Source organism: Hyperolius riggenbachi, chromosome 1 (assembly GCF_040937935.1).
Source record: "Hyperolius riggenbachi isolate aHypRig1 chromosome 1, aHypRig1.pri, whole genome shotgun sequence".
Lineage (NCBI taxonomy): Eukaryota > Metazoa > Chordata > Amphibia > Anura > Hyperoliidae > Hyperolius > Hyperolius riggenbachi.
Genome location: NC_090646.1, coordinates 123,951,872 through 123,979,435, shown reverse-complemented (window position 1 = coordinate 123,979,435; position 27,564 = coordinate 123,951,872). Strand labels below are relative to the sequence as shown.

The window sequence follows — 27,564 nt, the reverse complement described above, 5'->3', positions numbered from 1 at the left end:
AAAAGCTGTTATTTCCCACAATGCAATGAGGCTCACAGACAGCAAACTGTCATGTCTGGAAGAAGGGACACAGGAGGACGCAGAGATACAGGTATATTATTGTATGAGATATTAGTATGCAACCCTGCCCTCCCTGTGACGTTTAGCCTAGGCTGATTAGCTATGTGGAATTCTCCCACAGCATTCTGTGAGAACAGGTATATTTTGTACGGCTTTAGAAACCCCAGTAACCAAACATTCCGTAAAAATGCACCCACCGGGCACAACTGAAGAGGTCACCCACTGTGATACCACTCTAGCTTACCAAAAGGACCACAAAGGGGCGCCAAATCTACTACCTTGCCTAGGGCCCTGTTACATCCTAATCCATCTCAGGCTACCACCTCAGAGAGGATGGGTGACATTCATCTAGTGAATGGCAATTCATTCACAGACTTGTTTCCATTGGATTTCTGAGTAAGAACGTACACTTCAAAAACAAAGTGTTGTGAGCCGCCACATAGAAAAGCATTGCTGGCTGCGTCCCACCAGGCTTTGTCTTCTACCCGTTCTGTCATAAATGCAGGGCAGCGGCCCCAGTGTGAACCAGGCTTCACTGGCTAGATAGATTTCTCTCGTCATATATGGCATATGTGGTCACCAACTAGTCCAAGACTGTGGTGTTCCAGAAAATGTACAAGTACAGTAAGCAAATTGTTCCTGGAAATCACCAGAAATCGTTGGCAATTGTACAGTCCTGTAAAAGTAGCCTTGCAAGTCTGATTCAAGCAAGCTGCAGAGCACTGTCACCTTCCTATTACTGCATCTAAATGTGTGTCAGACTGTAACCTGATCACTGCTACTGCTGAGGAAGACAACAGCTGCCTTCAGACCCAGATACCACAGAGAACACACTGGGAAATCCCTTGTGAAGGCTCCTAACCTCCAATGTAAATATAGAAAAAAAAAGCAGTTACACATTTATGTAAAACTAATGAACTGGATAACTGTACCTAGTGTGCATATGCTAAACAGACCCCAAATTGCCCTGATAATACTTTACTACTTCTTCCTGTTCAGTAAGCCAGCACCTAGCAGTTGGCTGATGGTGTAATGGTTAAGGGCTCTGCCTCTGACACAGGAGACCAGGGTTCGAATCTCGGCTCTGCCTGTTCAGTAAGCCAGAACTAATTCAGTAGGAGACCTTTGGCAAGTCTCCCTTACACTGCTACTGCCAATAGAGCGCGCCCTAGTGGCTGCTGCTCTGCTCTGGCGCTTTGAGTCCGCAAGGAGAAAAGCGCAATATAAATGTTATTTGTCTTGTCTTTGTCTACAGCAAGGAGTCCTTGGGTTAGACTCCCCTACACTGCCATTGCCTACTGAGCGCTCCCTAGTGGCTGCAGTTCAAGCGCTTTGAGTTTGACAGGAGAAAAGCACAATATAAATGTTATTTGTCTTGTCTTCTGCCCCTGTAGAAATCAGAGTACCCATCTATCTATAGTCTTCAAACTTTCCCCCACTACCAGCAATCTGCACCGTGCTGTGAAAAAAAAAAAAGAAAAAAAAAGTGTATTTTCCCTCTTCCAGATTTCCTCTTTTTTACAACACTTTGTTCATGATCTCTAAACTAATTTAGAGTTATACGAAAGACAACCTGTATATATGCGAGCAGTACTGTTCGCACAATGCATGTTGCATACGTGCCGTAAGTATTGGTAAAATTGCTGTGCACTAGCTGCGGACGGCAACTTCACCAAACTTTAGTGAATCGACCCTTATAAGTCTTCAGCATTGTTGTAGTGAACGGCTGTCACATTTTTCTCCACTACAAAGTTTTCATTCACTGCCAGTTTTTTTGACTATGAACTTCCCATTTGACCGTGCCACAACATTCCAGTGTGGCTTAAGTTAATAATTTGGCTAGGTGGGACACTCTAAAACCTTAAAGAATTGCACCCACTTGTATTCCACAGGGAGAGTGGAGGTTAATGCAGGTATATGCTCTATGTACCAGTCCAGTGGCAGTCACTGAAATGGCTTAGTCAGAGACAAAAGAACTTGGGTAGTAGTCTACTTTAGGGACCCCAGCAGGAAACCTCATGGGGAAATTCCGCTAAAGTGATTGGGTGGACAGCACCCTCTGAAATTTCTAGGTTTCAGATAGGGTGTAGTAAACTACGCCCACACTATTCGGCCAATCACAACGCTTTGTGCTGTGGAGGATTCTGCCATATGTAGAACTGTTCCCTATGAGGTTTTGTGCTGGGTCCTCTAAACTAGGCTTGGGCCAGGACTTGTTTGTGACTACAGCAGATCTATTTGAAGGTTTTACTATGGAAACCTATGGGAGTCCTTAGTCAATGAATGCACAGGATTCGATTGATGCTGTGAACAGGGAGTTTGGCATGAATATAAGCGATTCCAGAGGGACCATCTCTGAGTAGGCAGTTCTAGCAACAGGCACTGGCAACTTAATAATAAACCATACAACTGCACCAATCTCCACTCACCCTGCCAAATCGTATTGTGTGATGTCTTCCTTTAATTTTGATATTTTTCAGACATTGTTTCAAAGCAATTAATCTTGGGCTTCCGATTGTTGTCCAGCTGCCTAACCCAATTGCACTGGAGCTTCAGGCTGTGGACTGATTACCAGGCATTGTTCTTCAGCACCTTCTGGTAGAGCTGATGTCATGCTTTCCTCAGTTATTGCAAGCTAACAAGACACTGAAACAGCAAAGCACCTCCACTTCATCACGCTACCTCCGCTACGTGTGACTGAGGGCCCACTGTTCTTATTCTGGTAAACTGGAAGTCATTGGATTCATGTCAGAAAATTATATAAAAAAAAATTCTGGGAAGTAATCAAGGGGTTTTGAGCAAAAACGTTATGTTCTACAGTTTTTCTCTTCATCTGAACCACTACTGTTGCCTCCAAGGATTGGGACTCGACAGTTCTGGGCAGAGTTGCTGTATAGACATGTTCTATTGCTATGGATGGGGAGGAGGAACACTGGTACAGCAGAGGATTGGTGGGCAGAGTGAGGAGGATAACAATGCAGTTGAATGTCAATGGGGTGTATGCAGTAAACTGCGTTTATCAGATTTACATGTGTAAAGTCTTACCGCACAATGAGTAGGGCGTAATGTATTGCATGTAATGTATTGCATTCTGCTCTGCTCATCGTGCAGTAAGACTATCTGCATGGAATTCTGCTTGCAGAGAATCTGTACTCTAAAATTCTTACAATAAAAAGCATACCATTCTATTCATTATGTTCTCCTGGGCCCCTCTGTGCTGTTTCTGCCTCTCCCTGCTGCAATCCTGGCATATAATTGCCATTTTTATGCAGTGTTTACAAACAAAAGACATAGCATGAGAGGAGCTCAGTGTGTGAGTCATACAGTGTGTGCAGGGGGCCTGGAGAGGGTGTGTATAGCTTATATCCAATCACAAGCACATTCCAGCTTGACTGCCTCAGCCTGACAGAGGAGAGAAGATTAGATCATATAACAGAGATAATACAGCCACTGTGCAATTAGGAAAGGCTGCAGTTAGACAGAGCACATTAGAACAGGTATAGGAACTTATAGGATAGAAGAAATAGGGATGACAATTTTGTTACAGAGTCTCTTTAAGGTAGTTAACTGCATAAAACTCAATATCATTAAAGATCCAGTGTGTCAGATCTTTAGGCGATGTCAGGGGACACGTTTGATTCTTGGACAATTATGTATGCCACTTGTATCCTTCATTGCTCACCCAGAGTCCAGCTTTACATTACAGAGTCAATTTACTAGTTTAGCTGCATATTTTTAATTCACCAGGTAAAGGCTTATGGATTTGAGGGAAAAGAAAATCCAAATTGTATCCCTATTCTCATGGCAGAGTATAGATAACCTAAATTCTCATGGCAGAGTATAGATAACCTAATTACAGAAATAACTACTATATTGTACTTAGTTAAATGGTGCTGGAATCCACCACACAAATCCACATAGAGTCAATGAAGAGACACATACCCATATCATAAAAGTAAGTAAACAGATTGGATTATGATCTCCTGACATCTGTTGTATGGAACAAATGATCCCTTACCTCATTCATCCACCAACTGGGACACAAATGTAATGAAACAATCGTTAGATCTGCCATGAATGTGGCCAGTGTTTAGTTATCTCCACGGTCTGTGTATTATCCTGAAAACAATGTTAACCTAATGTCCAGACAGTACACACTTGGATAGGTGTACGGATAAAATGTTCTCATTCCTTGAATGTTTCTGATTCAATTAAAGGTGCATACAAACAGCAAATATTTGAGGGTCAAAGGGACAGTTCAGGCTCTGGGCGAAAGATGATGTAGAGGACCTGTGGGCTTTATGTTAGGTAGAAATCATCTCAGAACTATTTCCTGCACTTGTGATAGGAGAACTGGCTGTGAAAGATGTTCTGTATTTCATTAGGCTGAGCTCCTTGCTTTGCATTGTGGGAGAACTATTGGCATTGCCATTACTGTAGGACTCACACTGACTTTGCATGTTGAGCATGTCATATCAGGTGTTCCAGATGTTACACACCGGAGGCTCAAGCTCAATATCTTCCAGCTGCAAAAAGCAAAGCAACTTCATAATGCAAACGACTGCTCTAAACAAAGAGTGGAGCCAACAATCTATTGTTTGCAAGATTCTAGAACGCAGGTCTCATGTGAAATCTACGTATTTATTAGACATTCAAGCCATTAAATTGACTGGCCCTACAACAGTTGTGCAGAAACTGTGCAGTCTGTAAGAAAGAAATGTTCTTGCAAAAATGTTGGAAACGCAACACACCAGGGTACTTGCACACAATTTCTTGATTTATTGCACATCAAAAACAACAACATCCCAACCCAGGGGTTTTGGCTTCTGCGCCTTCGCATTGTGCACAGTCTGCATGACAGTATCTCCCTTCCGCTAGCAGTTACTGCGTGATCTGCCCATGCAGTGATGTGGGAAAGATGTATGCGGAAGTCAGAGAGGAGATGCACACGTGCAGAGAGCCGTGAACAGTGGCGGAGAGTGGCACAGCACTACGGACCAACGAGCACGCCAGACAGTGGCGGTTTGCGTGTTTGCTACTGAACTGAACTATTAGATCCCCACATTTGTCATCAGGAGGCGGTAAGACATTGGACTGTGGGTCCTTAAACTTTGCGCTGTGATTACAACCATTAACTTTTCAATTTATGTTTATTTTAATCACATGCTTGCATAGTTACCGTTGCTGCGGATGTACTGCGCATGAGTAGGCCGATGTTCCCAGATACATAAACTACACACGCAGTTGTTTGCTTAGTGTGTATACCTGCGTGTGGACGCATATGACAACGGCTATGGAAGCAGACAGAAGATGCTGACATTTTATTAGGCAAGATATAAAATAGGTCAAAAGAGGTCAAGAGTATCCATCCAAAAATCACGGGATGACAAATTTCTCTTACACTACAAATCACTGTAGCTAAGGACCTGTTTGCGGCCCTGTGTTGCGCACGTTCCCCTGGCCTATCAAAGTTCCAAAATAAATATATGATATTGTTCTGTGGAGCTAATGGGTGCTCAACTGCCAATTTTTCGGTGGGCCCCTTATTACCTACCTCCTGATTGCTACAAAAAAAAAAAAAATAAGTGGTGGATCTACCACATGGAGCAAATTTCCCATACTTTAAAAGACCCTCTGCATATTTTCAACCGAATCTGGACTCTTAGGATCGTCAGATTTCCTATGGGCCAACCCACTAGCTCTACCAATATGGACGCTGCACCTCGACAACCATAACTCAATATAGCCCGTCTTGGATGGATGTTCAGATTTTTGTTCTGTTTCTATGACTTTTTCCTTTTTCTATAGAGTGCTTCGACTTTATATGCTTATTCTACAGTTTACAGAGTATACTTTTGTTCTTTTCTGAGGTTATTATGCTTGTAACATTGTTTTGTTTATGGTCTCTACTATATACGGCAATGTGAAATACCAATAATGTCAATAAAAATTATAGTTAAAAAAGTTTAAAGGTCAAAAGTTGAATATACAGTATTGGCTCTTAATAGATCCTTTATAGGAACACAGTTTCAGTGAAGCACCACTATAGTGCAGAAGCAGAGAGGGTGGTCTAGCCTGCACTGCAGCAGCAAGGTTATAGTGTACAAGGCTGCTGTTACTCGAGACATTCCTGAATTTTTGCATTGTCAATAGTGCTTTTCTTTTCCCAGCCACACCACAAGAATCCCTTCCTCATTAATAAGCCTGCACCCCCTCATCCTTTTCCTCTTGAGGAGAAGAAAAATAAAACCAATACCTTCACATTTTTGGCAGGCTCCAACGTCCGGCTGTTCTGTACAAGGGCCGCGCTGGCATGCTCCAGCGTTAGGTTTATACAAACAAGGAAGTCACCGGCCAGAGACAGGAATTCCTCAGGTTGGGGTCTACCATCATAAACAACATTTTTTACCCTGTTAAAGTATAGATTACATTGCTTGATTGCCCGCCTTTAATTTATAATATCGCATGAGGCAATGGCATGTTTGATGTAAACTCTTGATGCATGGTAATAAGTCACTTTATAGAAAGCATCTGCTTCAGATTCAAGATTAAAAAGCTGTACAGATTCCAGGACGCTGGGAAGCTCTGCTGAGCTATTTATTGCGGACCATTGGGTATAAAGTCAGCAGCATTTTTTTAGTGGTATATTTAGGGCCACCAGACTGAAATCTGACATGTCTGCTAGGCTGTCTGCAAACAGCTATGGCAAGAAAAAAAAACGTTTTTATAGAACACTAGTTAACCTAAGCCCGTTTAAAAAAGGGCTCTAGGTCTCTTCACGGCGCCACCGTCGCCAGTCAGTGCGCGCGCACACACACCCGCCCCCGCACACGTCCGCCCACTCGGCCGGCCCACCCTGCGTCCTGTCCCAACGGCTGTCAGTGCTTGACATGCGCAGTAGCACAAAGCACTGACACAGGGACAGACGCAGGGACACTTGCGTTTTATTGTATAGGATCCCATGAACAGCCAAGAGATCCCAATGTTCAAAGTGGACTGGAAGCTAAACTGAAATCCCTCACTTCAAGGTTCAGGTTCTCAAAGTTTTGCTGAAAGAATACCTGACCCACGGCAAAGCTACCAAGGGAAACACAGAGGTGTGTTCAGGCTGGATCCACGTACCTCTGTGAGTTGTCTGTTCCTCTACACAAAAGTCTCCCTATGAGCATACATATGAACTGGCTTGGCCAAGAGACTTGAGCACAGGATACAGCCGGTATGGCTTATCCTGCTGCTGCACAAGTCCCGGCGGCGTTAAATACTATTCCCCCTCCAGGTTCACGTGGATAGTGGGGAATTATGTAATTCGGCTTCCAGCTATTGCTGGAAGCCGAATGACCATGTTTTAAAAGCAACTACATCTCTATCTTCTGACGGCGCCAAAGTTACTGACTGTGCACCGCTATGGCCGTAATTCCTTACAGTGTTTTGTGCGTTTTACATGTGTTTTGTATGCGTTTAAAAAAAGAACAAGTTTGATGATGTATCTCTGCTTCCTGTTGACTTGAGGATTATGGTGATTACCATAAAACACATACAAAATGCACAAAAATGCGTATGCGATTTATATGTGCAAAACGCAAATGCATTAGAATGCATGCAAATGCTAGAAAAACACATGCGAAATGTAAATGCATTAAAACGCAAGCGAAACGCAAACGCACTAACAACACACTCAAAACGCACAAACGCATATGCAGCAAAATGCAACCTTTCATGCAACGGAGTCGGTATAAAATGAATCAGACTCAGACAGACTCCTCAGTTTATGAACTGAATGTATGCGTTTTTTAATGCCTTCCATTGACTTACATTATGTGCATTAACGCTAGCGTTTTACGTAATGCTAGCGTTCTGCCTAGTGTGTTCCTACCCCCGAGGTGTAAAAAAAAGGGGGGGTTGGTTAAGCACCATGTATTGTATCTCTCCTTAATATTTAATTTTGCGTATAGATACAAACATTCAAAACCAGCACCTTGGCCTAGCTGTTCCTTGGAAACTAAATACAGCAGTAGTGTGATCCAAGGATACAGACACCTCCACCCGGGAGCTCTGGAAAGCTACATAGTTATGCTTTGTCATGTATAAGTAGTCACTGAGCAGATGACTATACATAATAGGGGCTAAGAGGATTTTACATCTTCCCAATACAGTAATACTGATCCAAGTTATTAGAGTTATGGAAATGACTACCGAGTCTATCCTACAAGTAGAGCAATGAGTAAGGAAGAGTAGTGTTTACAGTGACAGCAGCAGACATGCGTCACACAAGCATCAGGCCACACGATAATCTACAGATAAATTATATCCAGCGTAAGCCGGGATTTCCACAGGCATGGGGGACACCTGTGTGGGGGAGAAAAACAAAACTTGCCAGACACCAAAGATGTCCATTAACGATACAATCTCCTGTACTATCAACCCTATGATCAATCGAATCGGGTACCGCTAATGGTTCGGGTGCACTGGGCTCAATATTCCGACGATTGACGAAAGCCCCGCCACCCCCATCCACTTGCATTGCTGTATAATCATGCAGTAACGCTCTGCATCGGCATTACAGAGATTTGGATACTTCCGGTGCACCACATCACATTGCGTTAACAGTGCAGCTCTCCATAGACTTGCAGGCCCTTGCGGCAGGTAAGCTTACTGCAGAGCAAAGCAGCTTGCATGTGTGTAAAGGACCTCAATGAATAATATCGCTACTGAAGGCTCAATGCTAAATAGCACCTAGAGACTGATTGTTTTTGTGAACATAGCAATCCATGTGCATTATAAATTAAACTCCAAAAATAAATGATTTATGTGTAAACACTACTCTAAATAACTTGCTGGCATCCTTCCATTCAGACTTTATGGTTATTTATACGGGAAGGAATTCAAATTTTTACAATCTACAAAAATATTTTACAATAAATATAACATTTCTCCCACAGCCCAGCTATGGGCAGAACTGTATTATGCCTTATCTAGGGCAATGGTGTGTGCATTAAAAGAACTAACAGCAGGAATTATAGAGACCTTACTCATGTAATGCCCTGAAAGGCAGACCTATGAAAAAGCTGCCAGGAGACTTGACGCAGGATATAGTTGGTATATGGCTAACCCTGCTCCTGCACAACTCCCGGCGGCGTTCATTACTATCCCCCCCCCCCCCCCCCCCAGGTTGACAAGGATGGTAGGGAAATACATAATTCGGCTTCCAGCGATTACTGGTGGCTGAAATACAGTGTTTTAAAAGTAACTTCAGCTCAGTCTTCTGACGGCGCCGAAGTTACTCACTATGCGCCGCTATAGGCTGCTATTACGGTCTATGTTGGCGCCGGCTTCACCCAAACCTTTTGCGCTGTATTTCTAGTGTTCGCCCTGAGGGTGTGTCTGCTTGAAGAGCATAGACTCTTCCTCGCTGTTTCAGGGAACATTTTCTGGACTACTTTCCTTACTACTACTAATTACTTTGCATTCATTGCCGCTATTCTTCACTCCCCACATAAGACATAAGAGGACACAATGACCATATTTCTCACAACTGTAGAGTTCAGTCCATCATCACCTCCTTCAGCAGGTTGCATGCACGTTGAGGATGGACTGGAATTACTAAAATACAAGTGGAATTGAATGGGTTCCCTAATCAGATGGGAAAGGGGGATCTTTGCCCTCATTATTGCTTTGTGGTAGCATGGCACTAATTGTGACAAATGCCAGATTCTCGTTAAAGGTCAGCTGCCAGCCTCTCTAACAATGCCCATTATGCGTCAGGGCAAAGCCTGAGTCATCTGAGGACAGCTCATGTTCAGAAGTATATTCATGTGAACGGGGAAACATGGCACATCAAGCACTATTAAGGCTGTCTGTTAATTCATCAATGAGTTTCCTTGCACTTGATAATTAGCATATTATACAGGTTAAAGAGGAACTTTAGTGAAAAGGGGAAAAAAATAAACCAAACACGTTGCAAAGTGAGAAGTTAAAAATTTAAGAGAGATCAAGAAATTATTGATATTCGCCAAGAAATATGTTCATGTTTGAACCACAATGAGCTTGTATGTCATCTTTACTACTGGTACCAACTGCCATTATCTATAACCACACACCCCCAACACTTTTTTTTATAGATATTCATATGCACAGAGGGAGATACTGGTTGCTTGGCAGTTGGAAACAACTTATTTCCCACAATGCAACATTGTTCACAGACAAGTAACTGTCAGGACCTAAGTCCTGACATCACACTGAGGGTTTCACCATAGTATCAGCCATACAGACCCACCTGATGATCTACTGGAGAAAAGGTACAGATTTCTCATGGGAAAGGGGTTATTGGCTACTAGTTGGGATGAAGTTCAATCCTTGGTTACAGTTCCTCTTTGAGCATCACAGGAAAGTGCCCACATTTTCAGGGAAATAAAGACAGCTAACAAAGTAATACATTAGGTGAAACGGTATGCTAGCAATTGGATATAGAGCTTAGTAGCACTGGAGATCATGGATTCAGCAACATGCTCTGCCTGGATGCTTTCACTGCTCTTCTGTGGAGCAGTTTCAGGTTTCAACAGTATAAGAACCATAGTTATTGGTTATTCATAATTTCACACATTAACCTGGAGGCCCACTGACAACTCTGCCACCATCCAATAATGGAATAGCATACTAATGGCTTAAACTTTGTAGAACCAAAAAACAGGTGTGCTGTTACCCAATGCCCATATGCACCTCCAGGGGTCAATATATATTGGACGGGTCGGCACCACCATGAGGAGGCAAGGTATTTACGATGTGTGAGAGCCTTCTTTCCATCCTTTTTAGTATTGCAGTCGTATTCCCTCCAATGATTTGAGCTGTGGGCCAGAACAGACTCAGTCATAGTGAAACCTCTACCAGCTAGTGGCATAGGTTTCAATTAAATTTTCGAACATTCAGTAATTTACTGAGTACACAAGTATCAAATTGGCATTCATTAATGTTACCAAATGGTTATCAAAATGTGTTATTGAATGTTCGGTGTTAGTGCAGTAATCGATCGGTAACAGGAAGGAAAAAAAAATATTGAAATGTGCATTCATGAAGTAAAAAGTGGGAGTGTTTCTACGTTGTTTACAGAGCAGAATATCTCCAGCAGGGGCCTGTCGGTACTCCTGTCAGGAGAGTGTAGAAGCAAACATGGAGTCATTTGAGCTTCTGATGTATGATCTAAAGGCGATGCAAAGGCGAAGGAGAGCTAGAAATAGAGCCAGGGTGATATCCGTGAGGAAGTTTAGACCCAGTATTTTGCTAAATGAATATACTGATATGGAAGTTACAGAGACCCCCATCTGGTGTGGTCTGGACTTCCTGTAAATGTAATCACTGTATTTAATGAGGCAGAAGGGATAGTGACCTGGGAGAGGGGGGGGGGGGGGCTTACAGAGATCCCCATCCAGTGTAGTCTGCACTTTCTGTAAATACAAACACTGTATTCACTGCCCTTTTTGTGCCCATAATGAAATACCTTCCAGTCTTGCCATCAGTAAAATAACTCGTACTTTGATAAATACTAAAGGTTTATTGAAGGTTTACCTTCAATGCTTCAAAAACTGGTAAATTTTGCATGCAGAAATGTCACAAACCTATTTCTCTTATCGAATTCCTCTTGAGGATTTGAAGACAAACTCGCCGCCTTTCCACTTTTTGGCGTGACAAGGGCATTACAAGGGAAGATGGGTGGCATTGGTGTCACTCAGGAAACTTTTACTCTTTTACTCAATGCCCCATGACCACCCTGGAAGAGACATCTTACAAAGACCTGTATCTTCAATGCTTATTAAATTGATTTATTCAATGTCAGATGTTTTTTCCATTTTAAAAACCTGTACCAGAAACAAATGAGGCATTTGGATGATTTGGACAATAGTTTTTTTCTTCAAATCACTGTGATTGGAAGCACGTACTCTTTACTTCAGTAGAACAGCTTGTAACGCTGTAATTAGCGGCTGCTGCTTGGCGATGGCTTGCAAAGTAGATGTGGGCGGTTGCGGAACGTACAGCACAGTGCAGACCTATCAGAGAGACCTTTTGACAATGCAGCTGTCCAGCACGCTCCCCTCAGTTATTCCTGGATGTGACTTGACGATCCAGTAATAATTATAGCAATGATGATGACATGAGCATGCTCTCATTACACCACTGTTTGTGTTACTAGGCAACATTTTTATTCTAATTTAAATAGGGCAAATCATTTCTTAAAGAAGCACTGGCATTTATATACCTGAGCTCTTAGCTCACTAATAGATCATATTTTAGGTGAAACCGGCATTATGGATTTGCCGATAATCATTGTGCGATGGCACGGTGATAAGTGTCTCATCTGTAAGCTACTTATTACCTTGAATAGGATATGGGTCATTGATCCATAACCAGTATTATCAATAAACAACAGCCATAGATGCAGCTTAAAGGGAACCTGAGATGATCAATATAGGTGTATCTATGCATACCTGATGCGTCCTACAGCCCCATGAGGTGCGTGGATTCCTTTGCCACTCTGTTATCTTCTTATAGTCACCGGTAATCTTAGCCGCCTGGCTCGGCCACATGCATTCCACCCGCACAGAACATTCCCGGGTGCACAAGAGTATCACCAGGGGGGAGGGGGGTTTGTGGGGTGCAGAGGCCACGCATGCACAGAAGTGCACAACTGGCAAGATTACAGCTGACAACAAAATGACACCGGAGCGGAAAGGGAGCCCATGCACCTCATGGGGCTGGAGGAAGCCCCAGGTAAGTATAAATACACCTATATTTATCATCTCAGGTACACTTTAAGATAGAAAAGGAGGAGGGATGAACTCTAGAGTGGGCTGGGCATGTAGAGAGTTCAAGAATTAAACAGCAGCGAGGAAACAAAAAGTGTCCCTATGCCTTGAGGTATTGGTAGAGATGGCCCAAAACGTCTGGCCTGATAGACTGAAGAAACAGTAACCTAGGTGTGAGAGTTTGTTGGCCGTCAGATAGCCAAAGTGTTGAGAAACTGTAATGTCTCATTCTGCTAAAAGGAAACCTGGCAATTAGTTCAGCCTGTACAGTCTTTAGCCTGTACAGTTAGGTGCAAAGCTGCAACAAACACTGCTAAACAAAGGAGTTATAAATGTAAAAAGTTAATTTCCAAAGCCAATGCTTAGAATTTCAAATAGTTTAGAACCCATATTTCCCAAACACCCTCTACAGCATTTTTAGACTATAGAAAGAAAGCCATAAGGATGACGCATAGTACATTCGCACAGCAGGGAATCTCGTTTCTTAAGACCCACCTTTTGTATGTTGCATGTTTACATTTGGATCTGAGACATTTTGAAATACATTTAAAACTGCAGTTTATTAGCAGGTTGGCTGACGCTATAGGTCTGACAACTTCTTTGATGTAAGTGCTTTGAGTACTGCTTGAGCTACCCACGTCTTTGATACATGGTGTGTTTGAAGTATGTAACAGAGCGGAAATCTTGGTTTCCCACTGTGCGAGACAATGTAGGTTTTATGGATGGAAGGAAAGGATCTATGTGCAGATCAGTATGTATTCCTATATGTAATGTGCACCAAACAATAGTTGTAGTTCAGCACAGTGGGAATTGTGCGTCAGGGCTGAAATATTGCATCTCTCATTTAAAATGTGAGTCTGGATTTTCATCTGCCAATCAATACAGTGGAGGAGTCTAACCGTCCTGAGAATTCTGTCCATCTTTCAGGAGCCACTTGATCCTCCAGAGGCTTTCACTGTCCCCCTCACCTCCATTGGTCCAGCTCTGGGACCCCCAGAACCTTGTTGATAAGGGCTTTGCTGAGCAGTGCCCCAAAGCCACGCCCCCATCCATGAACGAGTGAAGCCAAACTGCGCTGGATGCCTTGTGGCTGCACAGTAACTCGGATTTTATCGCCTAGCCTAAGTGACTCCATGCTAATGTGCAGGCACAAAGCATTCTGGGCAGTGCAGCCATGATCTTTCATGAATGGGGGTGTGGCTGTAAAGTTCCAGAGAGTCCAGCACTGGATCAGTGATTTGGAGGAGGACGTGGGAAGCATCAGGAGGAGGTAAGTATTGGACATTTTCTCTTCTGGATCGCACAGGTTTGCTTTAAAGAGGAACTGTAGTGAAAATAACAAATTAAATTGCTTACCGGTATCTTTTACAATATTCATTTATAGATTATTTAGTCAGTGTTTGTCCATTGTAAAATCTTTCCTCTCCCTGACTTGCTGGTGGTGCCCTCTTTATTTCTGCTAGGTGATCTGTACAGAATGTTCATTACTGAGAGTTCTATGCAAAGAAGAAATATTGCTTGCTTGGCAGCTGGAAAAAGACATTATTTCCCACAATGCAACGAGGTTCACAGACAGCAAACTGTCAGGACCATGGTCATGACAACACTGTGGGAGGAGTTTCACCACAATATCAGCCATAGAGACCCCCCTGATGATCTAATCAAGAAAGGGCAAATGTTTCTTGTGGGAAAGGGGGTATCAGCTACTTATTAACCACTTAATGACAACTGGACGGATATATTTGTCCAGTGTATTTCCGGAGAGTGCATCACCAGTTTGTTACTAAATGAGGCACATGTGGTATCATTTTAACCATGATGAGTTGTAGAATACATTTTGTTGGGTCTTAAAGCTTTGACCCACGTCACATAAAAAATAGGTAGGGACAAACTGAATCCAACATAAAGTCATTTTCAAAATTATGATCGAACTTGGAAAAGTATTAGCAAAACTACAAGAGACATATGTGGTAACATTTTAACCGTGATAAGTAGTAGAATAGATTTGAGAATGTTTTAAGGTCAAGGCCCATGACTTGTGAATCCTTTTTGGTCACAAACTGAATCACAAGCAATTCAATTTTTGCATATTATGTACCAAAATAAAATGCTTGTAAAAAATAAAAACAAAATGACAGAATATATATATAAAAAATAACATATATTGTTACGTTAGGAACTTGGCATTTCAAATATGTATGCCATGAGGGTATATTACTATTATTTTCCAAATAAGGTCTTGTACTCATCGATAGTGTACAATGAGAAAGCAAAAAAATAAAAACCAAAAAACTGAAAAAGCAGACATTTCCAAATACAATATTGTCACCATACAGTACTAGGGACATAATCTACGTATTGTAATAACCAGGATGGATAAGAAAATAAAATGTGCTCTCATCCTGAAGTGGTTAAGCTAGGGACAGACGGTCAGTTACTGTTTGCAAAAACCTCCAGTGATTGTTCTGGATGACCACTTTAGAAATAATCTCTGTACAGAGACGCTTCCTCGCTACAGCTCAACTCTCTGTTTTGTCCTATGAAGGAGAAGAGTAACGAGCTGCAAATAAGGGAGCGTGGCAAGAAAAATAAACAGCACTCACTAGTCTTACCATTCCATCACAAAAGACTGCTAAACGACACTACGGGACAGACATACGGATGCAAGGTTTTCACCTGAGGATATCCCCTTTATGATGAAAATCTAGCATTTGTACATTGCTATCAACTGCCCCTGTTGCCTGAGGGACGGAGTTCTGATCCGTGTACGTGACAGTAATTGTGCGCGTGTTCAATACATGGTAGAGTAAAATGGTGTCATCTTGACTAACCGTTATCTCCAGTGACAATGAGATAGATAGACAGTCAATGTCAAACACTGTGACACCTCCAGGCAGGATTAGGCTGCCCTGATTACAGCATCAGCTAATTAAAGAGAATTGTGTAATAGCATAATGACATCATTTACAGAGCAGAGGTCACACAGTAATATGGAATGGATCTAAACCCTGATGCAAACAATGGTAAGGAATTTCCAATCCATGTTATATGTGGTCCTAAATACTGGATTCTGAAAAGAGAACATAAAAGCCACTGACATTTTTTGTAATCTTTTTTTTTTATATCATCATCAGACTAAAAAATGGACCTCACCATTTAAGTAGTGATGTAGCACGCATTACATTTTCAGTTCGCTAGCGAGAATTTATCGCAAATGTTCACGAATTGGCCATTCACAGCGGGCTCCACAGACTTAAAGGAATCCAAGAAAAATTAAAAAAAAAAAAATAGCTTCACTTACCCAGGGCTTTCTCCAGCCCCTGGCAGCCGATGTGTCCCTTGCCGCAGGTCCGGAGTACCGGGATCCCCTTAGTCTCAGACGCCGACCTCGCCAGGTCAGTATCTACTGGGCCTGCGCCGCTGTCAATCACACTCACGTTGTCAGAGTGTTCTGCGCAGCTCACATTTACACATTTTAACTGAAAGCTTTTTCACAATGTACTGCTGCTGAACAACTGATCAGTTAAATCACATCAGTTTTTCAGCATAAATTGTCAACGGACTCTTTCACACCACGTGATGCGCTGTCAGGTTTGTAGCACTGCACATATAGTGCGATCACATAATGTCACAGTGTGAGATAACATGAAAGTCCACAGAATCACGTTACCGTTCACAGTACAGCTGTCTGTGTGTTGCGTTGAAACGCGGCCGGGAATACTTTATTGCACAAAGCATGTATTTTCCTCTATTGCGCTGTGGACGCTGACATCCTTACTACAATGCGTCACGATGCATATACCATGCATCAGGACTGTATGCAGGAAATTTGTGAATGCTTATAGAGTGAAATAGGGGCACTCTGCATTATCCTTGCAAAGTAGATAAGGGGAGAGCAGTCTGAAAGTAATGAAGTGTCATATGACTTAATAAACTCATGTCACCTGTGAAGTACGACAGCCGCAAAGCCATGCGCCTAATTTGCACGAGTGACACAAACTTAAGAAGAGTACATAGATGAAAATACAAGTGAGCTTACCAAGCCTGCAATAGGTGTTGGTAATCTGTTGATCTTCTTTATGAGTCCTGGCTTGATCGCATTTAACAATCTGAAATGAGAAAATAAATGCAGTTGAACAAAACAAATCAAAAGATCAAAAAAGCAGCAATACGTACGGTAAGTAATTTAGCTAGACAACAGTGATCTACTTTTCTGTTATGAGTTGACACACTTAATACTGAAACTTTAGAACTGCATAATCAGTTGATTTATAAATACAGTGAGATAAGCAAAGTAAGAAGTTTTCTTTTGACCATTGGGACACCATATTCCAAGCTACTGGTATTTCAATGCAATGCCTTTATTGTACGCATAGAAAAGCATCACAACTCCCATAGGACCTTATTCAATCTCCTTTTCTCATGAGTTTTCTCCCAGGAGATAATCTGACACCTTATCTAAAAAAAAACAACTTTTCAGCACTTTTAATTTTAACATTTAAAAAAGTAGGTAAAAGGTAATATCAAACTTTATTCAAAAAACTAAAGGTGGCCATACACTGGCCCGATTTGCAGCCGTTTCGACAGCAGATTCGATCACTGGGATCGAATCTGCTGCCAATCGTTCACGCTACACGCCGAATTTTGATCGATTCCGTCCGATCCCGTCGATCGCGCCGTGCGGAAAATAACCGTCGATCGCCCGCGGGTAAAGAGCGCATCGCTAGCGGCGTTCGAGTGCCCGACGACCGACGCAATAGAGCCGCATACATTACCTGCTCCGCCGGCACTACTCCCGGGTCTCCGCTCTTCTTCTCCGTCTCCGCTCTGGTCTCCGGCATGCTTTTCTTCTTCCTGTCCCGGCAGGAAGTTTAAACAGTAGAGGGCGCTCTACTGTTTAAACTTCCCCCAGACAGGAAGAAGGGAAGCATGCCGGAGACCAGACCAGAGCGGAGACGGAGAAGAAGAGCGGAGACCCGGGAGTCGCGCCGGCGGAGCAGGTAATGTATGCGGGATGGGGGGAAGCGGCGGCAGCACCACCACCACCACAGATTGTGAACGGTTTCAGGCTGAAATCAGTTCACAATCTGTTTGCAGTAAAGGCAGCCATACAATCCCTCTCTGATCAGATTCGATCAGATAGGGATCTGTCTGTTGGTCGAATCTGATGGCAAATCGACCAGTGTATGGCTACCTTAACTTCTTGCTTGGTAGGAGCAAGGTTCACAGTGGTCAGTTGCATAACGAGCACAATATAATAAGCGTGAAATACATATACTACTATATGACATACACGACTATAGGACAACTGCAAACATTAAGAGAAATAATTTCACCCTATTTGTAGAACCACAACTAAAAATTGGAAGGAAAAAAAAAGTCACATAATTTTAGACTCATTTAGAACATACTGCATACTCCTTATCGGTCAATAGGTATTACCAGCAGAGGAGGATCAGCCTGGCCTGGATTTACATCACAGTAGCCTATAGGCACAGATGTCCTGGCACCTTAGATTTTGCACTCCATGAACCTACAAACCCCATCAAACTGCACCACAAGCGTGCTTGGCTGTCACTTCTCCCTTACTTCCCATTCCGATTATAGGCAGCAACAAGTGCCCCTTAGTCTTAGGTAGCTAGAGGTACCGTCAGTATTAAGTAGCTAGAGGTGCCCCTGACTGAAAGGAGATCTGGTCAGTAGAGTGCCGAGAGCTGGGTGAGTAACCTCATTTATACTGTTTGGGACTCTGCATAGGGAAGGAGAGAGAGAGAGGCACTATGGGAGTGGAGTGAGACGCCTTTCCATTATCAGGCTCCTGTAGGCACGTGCCTACAGTGCCTTATGGTAAATCCGCCTCTGGGATCAGCACAACAGGATCAGCATTTTCAGAAAGGTGTATGAAAAGGATTCCTTTCATATTTCGCTCCATTTAGTCCTCCATTAATAAGTGGCAGGGAGAGAACTGTTGAAGTCTTAAAACAGTTTACATAAATGTGTCATATAACAGAAGGAAGACCACAAACAGAGCAACAGTCTGGTCTCCTTGAGGTTACTCTTCAGATAACCCTACTTCCTGAATTGGTCTGACTCCAGCCAGCCAACCACTGGGTGCGTACATGGGCACAATGTCTGTGGCCTCAAGCGATTCAATTCCTCAGGTGACAGTTCTGAGGCCGAGTACCATACAGACGCCCTGCTCTGCTATAGGAGAGTGATGCATACTGGTTCTGTGAGGAAGAGAGCAGGGGCAATGGTGTGGTGCACTACAGAGCAGCTTCTGACAGATGGGGAAAGGAGGGTAGCTACACTTATGGTTTCTGTCTTGTCCAAGGTGTCAGAATGACCACCTTGGCCAAGTTTAGTACAGCATGTGTACACAAAAAAACTGGTTTGGATAAGGTAACATAAGCAGTAATATAAAAACAAAGGGGGCTATATGAAACTTAAAAAAGTACATATACGTGTTACTTACACAAATACTCGCAGAGGCGCACAGGACTTTTAGGTGTGGTGGGAATGTTACTTTTGGACATAGATTAAATACAGGCTAAGATTCCTCCCTAATTGTTGAGAACTGAAAAAAGCAGCTGGATCTGGCATGGTCACAGTCATTAATTCAGTGCTGCCAATGTCATCTAACTCTGCTGGAAATGTTCTCTAGGGCCGATTAGAAAACCATGATAACTTTGCTCTGCTTTGGAAAGTATACTGACAAACAGGTCTGATAGGACAGGGTGAGAAAGCGTTGCATTCTTGGGTATTCTCGCTAATTTCTAATCACAGTTCAAGCTGTCTGAAGTGCTGAGACTTCAATGAGCTGGAAATCAGTCCAAGCAACCGAGGAAGGAAGGAAATTGCAACTGTAACACATTATAAAAAGGTCTCCAGGCACTGACTACATTTTTTGTCATTTTATAATGACAATGTTCCAAGGGATCTTAAATTATAGACGACATCTATCAAGGACAAAGCAACACGTGAGCATGTATTAACCTGTTGCATGCCCAGGGATCAGAAGAGTGAACTGCAATTCCTTGTGTCCTTTTCTTTTCCACTTAGAAATTAGGAAGAAAATTTCCACCGCCACAATTGGGGTGCAATCTATCGTGTGCGTTGCTTGTGATTTGTGCCAGGAAAAAGGAAAAAGATTGGTAAATGACAAAATTGCAGGGAAAAAGGCATAGTGCTGCGATTGCTTTGCGATTTTCCAGCGTTTCTATACAATGTATAGGGGGTTAAATTGCACCGCAAATGGATCACATAAACGGAAATTGTTGCCATGGTTTCCATTACTTTAGCTGTACCTAGGGTTTTGTGATACGCAAGCTATCGAGATTCTGAAAAAGCTGCTGGCAAAGAGCCCGGCACATTACATAAGACAAAAGACCAAATGTAATACGTATATAAAATGCAGATCAATGCAAACATTACCACCTACTTAAAAATTGAGTAAGACCCACTGTACTGCAAAAACAGCTCAGATCTTTCAAGGCATGGGGTCCACAAGTCCTCTGAAGGAATCTGTAGTATCTGGCACCAAAGCATGCCTAAGTAGTAAGGTTGGTCTCCCATGGATTGGACCTGATTTTTTACCACATCCTACAGATGTAGGATTGAGATCTGGGGAACTTCAAGGCATAAAAACTGATTCATCAGACCAGGCCACCTTCTTCCATTGCTCCATGGTGCAGTTTTGATGCTCACACCCCAATGCCAATTGTAGGTGCTGGACTGTCAACATGGGCACTCCGACTGTTCTGTGGCTATGCAGCAACACAACAGCTGACACCTTGATCTCATGGCCAGTTGCAAGTCGTTGAGCAAATTGAGCCACAGTAGTGGGAGCAGACAAAGCACATTAATTACTCTTGGGCACCCAAGACCCTTTTGCATCCGTTAGTCATTCCTTGGACCACTTTTGGTAGGTACTAAACACTAGATACTAGAAACATCCCACAAGACCTATTGTTTTGAAAATGCCCATACCCAGTCATTTAGCCATCACAATTTGGTCTGTGTGAAAGTTTATCAGATCCTGAAGATCCCAGCTAGAGAAGCTCACCAGACCTCCAGTATTCCCCCAGCCAGAAGCCCACCGGGCCTCCAGAAGCTCTACAGACAGAAGTCCCCCAAGCCTCCAGAAGGCAGCCAGGCCACCAGCCAGTCATAAGTTCTACAATCGGTGAGTAAGGTTCTCACAATCTAATGTCTCAACAAGATAAAATGTACAGTAAAACAGTGGATTGAGAAAAACCTGGTTTAAGAGCACTTTGCAAGACAAGCAAAACTTTATGAAATTTTAACTTAAGCAAGAAATGTCTTAGGTTCTTCAGTTGCTAGTATATTTTAGTTAGCCCCTCCCATTGGCCCCTCCCACTGCCTTTCATGACTACACCCACCTTCACGCAGCACACCGCTAAATTCCTCTTGATGTGGCAACATAGCTCTGAAATGCCATGGGCAGCATAAACCCTTAGTATGGCCCTAATTCAAGAGTACACCAACTCATAAGGGTGCTACAATCAGCCCTGAAGTGGAAAATGGTTTAACAACATGATTATAAGCAAGCTGATATAATGATAATAAAGGTCAATTTTTTAGTGAGCAGTACTCAAAATTATTATTGTAATGGCTAGTGAATGGAATGTTCCCCACTATCAACCTGTAGCAGAAACAGTCAAACAGATCAGTACAAACCCCCAACCACACAGACCCTCATATGTCACAACACAATAAATGACTCCTCCTTCTCATTTGTTCAGTTGATGGCAACTTTTCGTGACCATATGCACTTTTGTACGCCAGATGTGTCTGTCAATCACTGCTTCTTTCAGTTGTTGAATAGGCATGTGCATAGCTTCACATGTGTTGATTATTCATTTTAGCCTTGGTTGTCCTCTTCTTCTTTTACCCTCAATGTTTCCACGCCTCAAAGATTTTTCATAAGAATCCGTTCTTATCATGTGACTAAAGTATTTCAGTTTTAATAGTAGTATCAACCCTTCTAGTGAACACTCTGGCCCTATTTTTTTTAGTATTGACTGGTTCGATCTTCTGGCATTCCAGGGAATTCTCAGTAGCTTTCTCCAAACCCACAATTCAAAAGCATCATTTTTTCTACAGATGACCTTATTTATAGTCCAACTTTTACAGCCTTATGTTACTACTAGAAAGACCATAGCTCTACCTATCCTGATCTTTGGGTAACATCAATAAATGGCACACTGAAGAATGAATGTACAGATAAATCAACAAGCCACAATGGATTTTATAGAGCTGTAAGCATGTATGTTTAAACAAACATGAACACGATGCAATACATGAAGGAAAACATGCTTATTTTTACAGTCATCAGATGTAAAGGGAGCCTTAGATGTCCGTGTGCTCAGCAACTGAACAGGCCCTTTCCATCTACAGTACCCCCATGGTGTTTAATAATTTGTTAAAAGCCTTGTCTCTAATCTCCAGTAATTAACCCCAGGGGAGTATATGCCATTAGACAAGGTATAAAGGAATAGAAAAGAGCAGATGGGGTGGATTGTTTTTAACTGTGAATTAATTAATTTGACAAAGAAATGTTTCAAACTTCCGGGTGTGAAGCCGCCCCTCACTGAGTTTGGATGAGGATAACCCAACAACAGTCCAAAACAAACAGCTGTGCAGGAAGAGCTATTCCAGCAATATGTTCCAGCTGAAGTCAGAGGGAGAGGTGTGCAAGCAGTAGTGCAATGGCCGTTATAGATGGTCAATGAGGCGCAAATAATACTGGCTTACATGCAAATTGCATACAAACTGCATGCAGCAGGCGCAGAACGATCTCACGCCAACTGATGCAACTGATGGTGGATTGCCAGGGCTGATAGCAGGTGACCGGAGGCACCTGGGAGGGCAACGAGGGAGGCACCAGTGCTCTTGGGACTGGAGGGACCCCCAGGTAAATATGAATTATTTTACCCCCCTCGTCTCAGGTTCTCTTTAAAGGTGTTACCTGAATCAACACTTGTTGGTTTGACGTTGAGCTACCTTAATCAGAAAACTTCTAAAGTTATGCCAACATGTAATGCTGCAAAAGCAGGACCACTGGATGAATGTGGCAGAAGGGATCTGCACTGTGTAGCTGCAAAGTTTGAGGAGGGATTAAATGTATGAGATAGAGAGTTAATTGGGAAGTGCTCATCTGTAATGACTACTGCATGATGTGTCTTCCTTTATCCCCATGTCTCCTCCTCTGTCCCCAAATGAAGAAAAAGATCCGCACCACCTTCAGAAAAGCTTAGTCTGTTTTATTGGAAAAAGACATACAAATTAAAAAAGAACTTTAAGGCAGGACAGTCCACTGTTTCGGGCTCCTGCCTATCTTCATGCTGCCTAGTTCTGAAGTAACATACAAAAACACCAACATATATACAGAGAAACAACCAATCACTGAGTATATACTAATTAGAGGACCTGATGGGAAACAGCCTATTTACATATCTAGTCACACCTTAGGTATGACTAGATCTGTAAATAGGCTGTTTCCCATCAGGTCCTCTAATTAGTATATACTCAGTGATTGGTTGTTTCTCTGTATATATGTTGGTGTTTTTGCATGTTACTTCAGAACTAGGCAGCATGAAGATGGGCAGGAGCCCGAAACAGTGGACTGTCCTGCCTTAAAGTTCTTTTTTAATTTGTATGTCTTTTTCCAATAAAACAGACTAAGCTTTTCTGAAGGTGGTGCGGATCTTTTTCTTCATTTGCTACAGTTTGAGTCCCATGGTGTCCGGGACTATTGGATCTGCACACCTGACCATCTGAAATTGATGGAAGCCAAGCAAGTGCGACTCCACATTCAAAATTCCTCCTCTGTCCCCCGCGTCTCCTCCTCTGTCCCCTACGCCTCCTCCACTGTCCCCCATGTCTCACCTAATTCATTGGAGCCCACGGTGATCAGGGACCTCTCCCATCTCTCACTGTTCCCCTAGTGCCAGCTTCTGCTGATCGAGTCATCAGCAGGAGCCGGCACTAGGAGGGCAGTGAGAGAGAAGAGAGGTCTCTGATCGCCACGGGCTCCAATGGATTAGACTACCATGGCATTCCAAACATGCAACCGGTACAAATGTCAAAGTGTAATCAACACTATAGAAAGGGTCATCGGTTCATCCCTGCCACCTCCGGACCCGTTCCACACATCTAGAATGAGGTCCAGGGCCAGCAGGATAAAGCATGACCCATCCCAGGTCATTTCTTCAGCCTTCTCCCTTCAAGCCACTGCTATAGAACCAGCCCCATCAAAACTTCCAGGCACGGAAACACTTTCTTTCTCAAAGCAGTCCTCCTGAACTCAAGCCCGTTCCCCAGCAAAACTTTCCAGCCTCCCTCAAACTCCTGCATTACTGAACCATGCCTTAATTTCTATAGGTCTGTCTTCAATATCTGTTATTCACTGTCTGTGGTACACATGGCATTGGTCATAGTGCAAATAAACAATTCCGGGTTTGATAACTATTGTACTCGGCGAATAAAGTTGATTCTAAATACCTTCTTTTCCTGACGAGCATTGTACCCAATCAAGTATCTGACAGAAAAAGGTCAATGGGCATGTTTTTTGTTTGTTTTCAAGGGGGGAGGGGGACCCTCAACTCACAATTCTCTGCACAAACCAGAATTCCAGAAACCTTAACTATCCAAACACAACCGACACATATCACAGTTCTAATAACATTGTCTAAACCCCAACTAAATTCAAAACTGCGTTAGGCAAATTCACAAACTGCAATGTTTATAAGTGTGAATTATAAGTATTATCTTTGGAACTGAACTTTTTTAGTTTCATAAATCTATTGTGAAGTCATGTTTGCCTGCAGCTTATCACCCATTTATGTAAGATTTAATAGAATAGAGTCTGAGGAGCTCCGTGTGAGCATGTTGTGGTCTTACTCAACACGTACTTCCTGTGAACTGTCTGTGTCACCAGCCTAGTTACCGACACAAGGACATGCTCAGTGCTCACTGCTTGTGTACACAACTGAATACGGCTGAGGTGGACAGGAAATGAAAGGATATGTGCAACTATTAAAAAAAAATGGGAGGGGGGAGGAACCCCAAAAAGTATAAAAGAAAAGCTAAAAAAAACACCCAAAACAGGGCATTATAGGTAAACTTCCTAGTAATATTGGACACTAAAAAGGCAATGCATTTCATGGGCATTTCCCACTTCTTCAGGCCAAATTTAAACATCGTCTGGAGGCAGACCACTAACTTTGCTAATCGATTTTCCGAACACTTCCCGCATCCTTCCTCTAAGCCCGCCGTGAGCCGGAGAGTTGCCTGCAGCCATAATGGACATAGCTGCCGCTTGAACGCAGGACCAGAAACCCTACCTTCATCCGACCATCACAGTAACCCCTGTTGGGAGCGTGGAAGCCAGTCTTGGGCATCGGATTAGAGCAAGCATAAAGAGGGTAACGGTTTGCTGCTTAAATTAATACGCTGCTATAAGTTTATCTTCATGCTCAGGCCGGGGCTGGTGAGGTTAGACGCGAATGTGTCTGTAATGGATGCGTAAAGGTGTCCCCCAGAGGCATGCTTATTGTGCACACGGGGTTGAGGAGTTTGATGGTGGAACCCGCCTGTCATTTACATCTACAGCACGGTCTTGGATGTCACTTATATGCAATCACATGGGCCTGAAGATGGACAGGTTCCTGTTCAAAGGAGTGCACTCCTGTAGGGACTTTTTTAGAGGTCTTGATTGCTTTTGGTTTTATGGGGGTTGTATGTGTATGTGTGATCACAGATACTGCGCTTTTTCTTGGTACTAAGCTATTTATATGGTAATTTCAATAAATGATTTTTATGGTTATAGCCCTGTGCTCCCTTATTTTGGAATTTCTCTTGAGCTATATTTACAGGTGAGACGGGCATAGATTTGCAATTAGAGGTTGATATTCCGTATCTTTCTATTTAAAGGTTGATCAGAAAAATGATCGGAAATTAGATCAGACCTGCGGAAATCGTTTCAACCATCAATCTGACAGAAAATTGCATTGTGTATACTAGGCAAAAGTGTTCAATGAAACCATACTGTTTACCTATGGTCTTTTCTTGAGGTAAGCCTATTTATTTTAAAAAGGAGTCTCTTATTTTGTCCGCACTCCCGTCCATGTACGAGCACATCCATACTGGGCATGTGAGAATAACACTGCAGGAGCGTGACCACGAGAAGTATATTCAAGCAAGCTTCTGCTGATGGGGGTGGAGAGAACAGAGGAGGAGACGTGTGAGTGCGTGTATGGAGCTGCCCGTGGCCAGGTGACAGTGTGAGACTGAGTGCACACACTGACTGTGGAGGCAGCTAGGCGGGCAGAGATCTCAGGCAGCAAGGTAAATAGGTTAGGTAATATGTGCCCAGCCCAGCAAAGTAAAGCCCCCAGCCCAGCAAAGCAAATCCCCCAACAAATTGCCCGCCCCAGCACTCAGCAAAGCCCCCATCCCAGCAAATCACCCAGCACGCAGAAAATCACCAAGCAAAGCCCCCTTTCCAGCACAATACTCAGCAAAGCCCCCATCCCAGCAAAGCCCCCAGTGCTCCCCAGCTCCAGCAAAGCACCCTGTTTTTTTATGGGGGCGTAATTTTATTGTTTGCCATAGGCGCCATATTACCCAGATACACCTCTACTTAGAGGGACCCAGGACTGCAACGATGGGCTCCAGGAGGACTGAGGAATCCTCTGGACAATCCAAGACTTCCAACTACTGAAGTAAGGATCTAATTTTGTATTGTAAAACTACTTCAGATATAAGATTATGGTTCTGCACACACACAGATTTTGACTTTATTAAACCTTTTCTTTGTTTCTCATGAGCTTTATTACTTGTAATTCGCTGTCGGTGAGAGTTACCTCAATAGCGCCACAAAAAAAATAACTACTTGCGCAACACATTACTTTTGTAAAACCCTAGCAAAATATCAGTTCCTTCAATTCAATTACTCGGATGAATCAGGCCCATGGGCCCTGAGCTCATAGGAAATAAAATACCACCACAAGTAAAGGAACAATATATAACACAGGTATAGAAAGCAGTGATATGCTGATTGCTGAATTATTAAAGACAAGGCTGAAATGTCAGAATTGCTCTGTTTGAAAATGACCTCTACATGTAAAGTGGTTATAGCACATGAAGCAAGCCGTACAGCTAACATTCACCAAGTTTAAGGACAACTATAAGTAAAAATTTGTCAAACATAAAAATATTCCAAAAACAAAAAAGTACATTGCTCCCAGAGTAAAATGTGCTATAAATTACTTTTCTCCTATGTTGCTGTCACTTACTGCAGGTAGTAGAAATCTGACAGAACGAGGTTTTCTGGCTAGTTTACCTCCTCATGGGGGATTCTCAGGGTTTTCTTTATTTTCAAGAGCACCTACTGAACGGCAGTTGCTCAGTCCAACTGCCAGGATAGTGTGCAAACAGGTAGGGGGTGGGGGGCTGCACCTTTGTATAGATTCTTTACAGCGAGTGCTTTTGTAAAGAATAAATTAAATACTGAGAACCCCCTATGAAGGGATGGAAAAAACCTGTCAGTTCCATCAAATTTCTACTAACTACAGTAAGTGACAGCAACATAGTAGAAAGTATTTTATCGCTCATTTTACTCTGGAAGAAACATACGGTACTTCTTATTTGTATGGGTTTACATATATTTAAAATTTTACAATTT

At 42.8% G+C, this 27,564-nt stretch overlaps 1 protein-coding gene and 1 long non-coding RNA gene across 5 annotated transcripts in view; one reads left to right on the top strand and one right to left on the bottom strand.

The window, feature by feature from the left end:
* Positions 1-27,564, bottom strand: part of LIMCH1 (LIM and calponin homology domains 1) — a 358,780-nt gene that overhangs the window by 167,537 nt on the left and 163,679 nt on the right. For all 4 annotated transcript variants that reach the window (XM_068278486.1, XM_068278488.1, XM_068278487.1 and 1 more), the window contains exon 3: positions 16,894-16,963. In XM_068278486.1, the coding sequence (XP_068134587.1) occupies positions 16,894-16,963 (70 nt within the window). The remainder of the gene's footprint in view (positions 1-16,893; positions 16,964-27,564) is intronic.
* Positions 32-26,036, top strand: LOC137565409 (uncharacterized). The gene is made up of 3 exons (XR_011030962.1): positions 32-91; positions 2,541-2,782; positions 25,812-26,036. It is a non-coding gene; the product is annotated as an uncharacterized lncRNA (long non-coding RNA).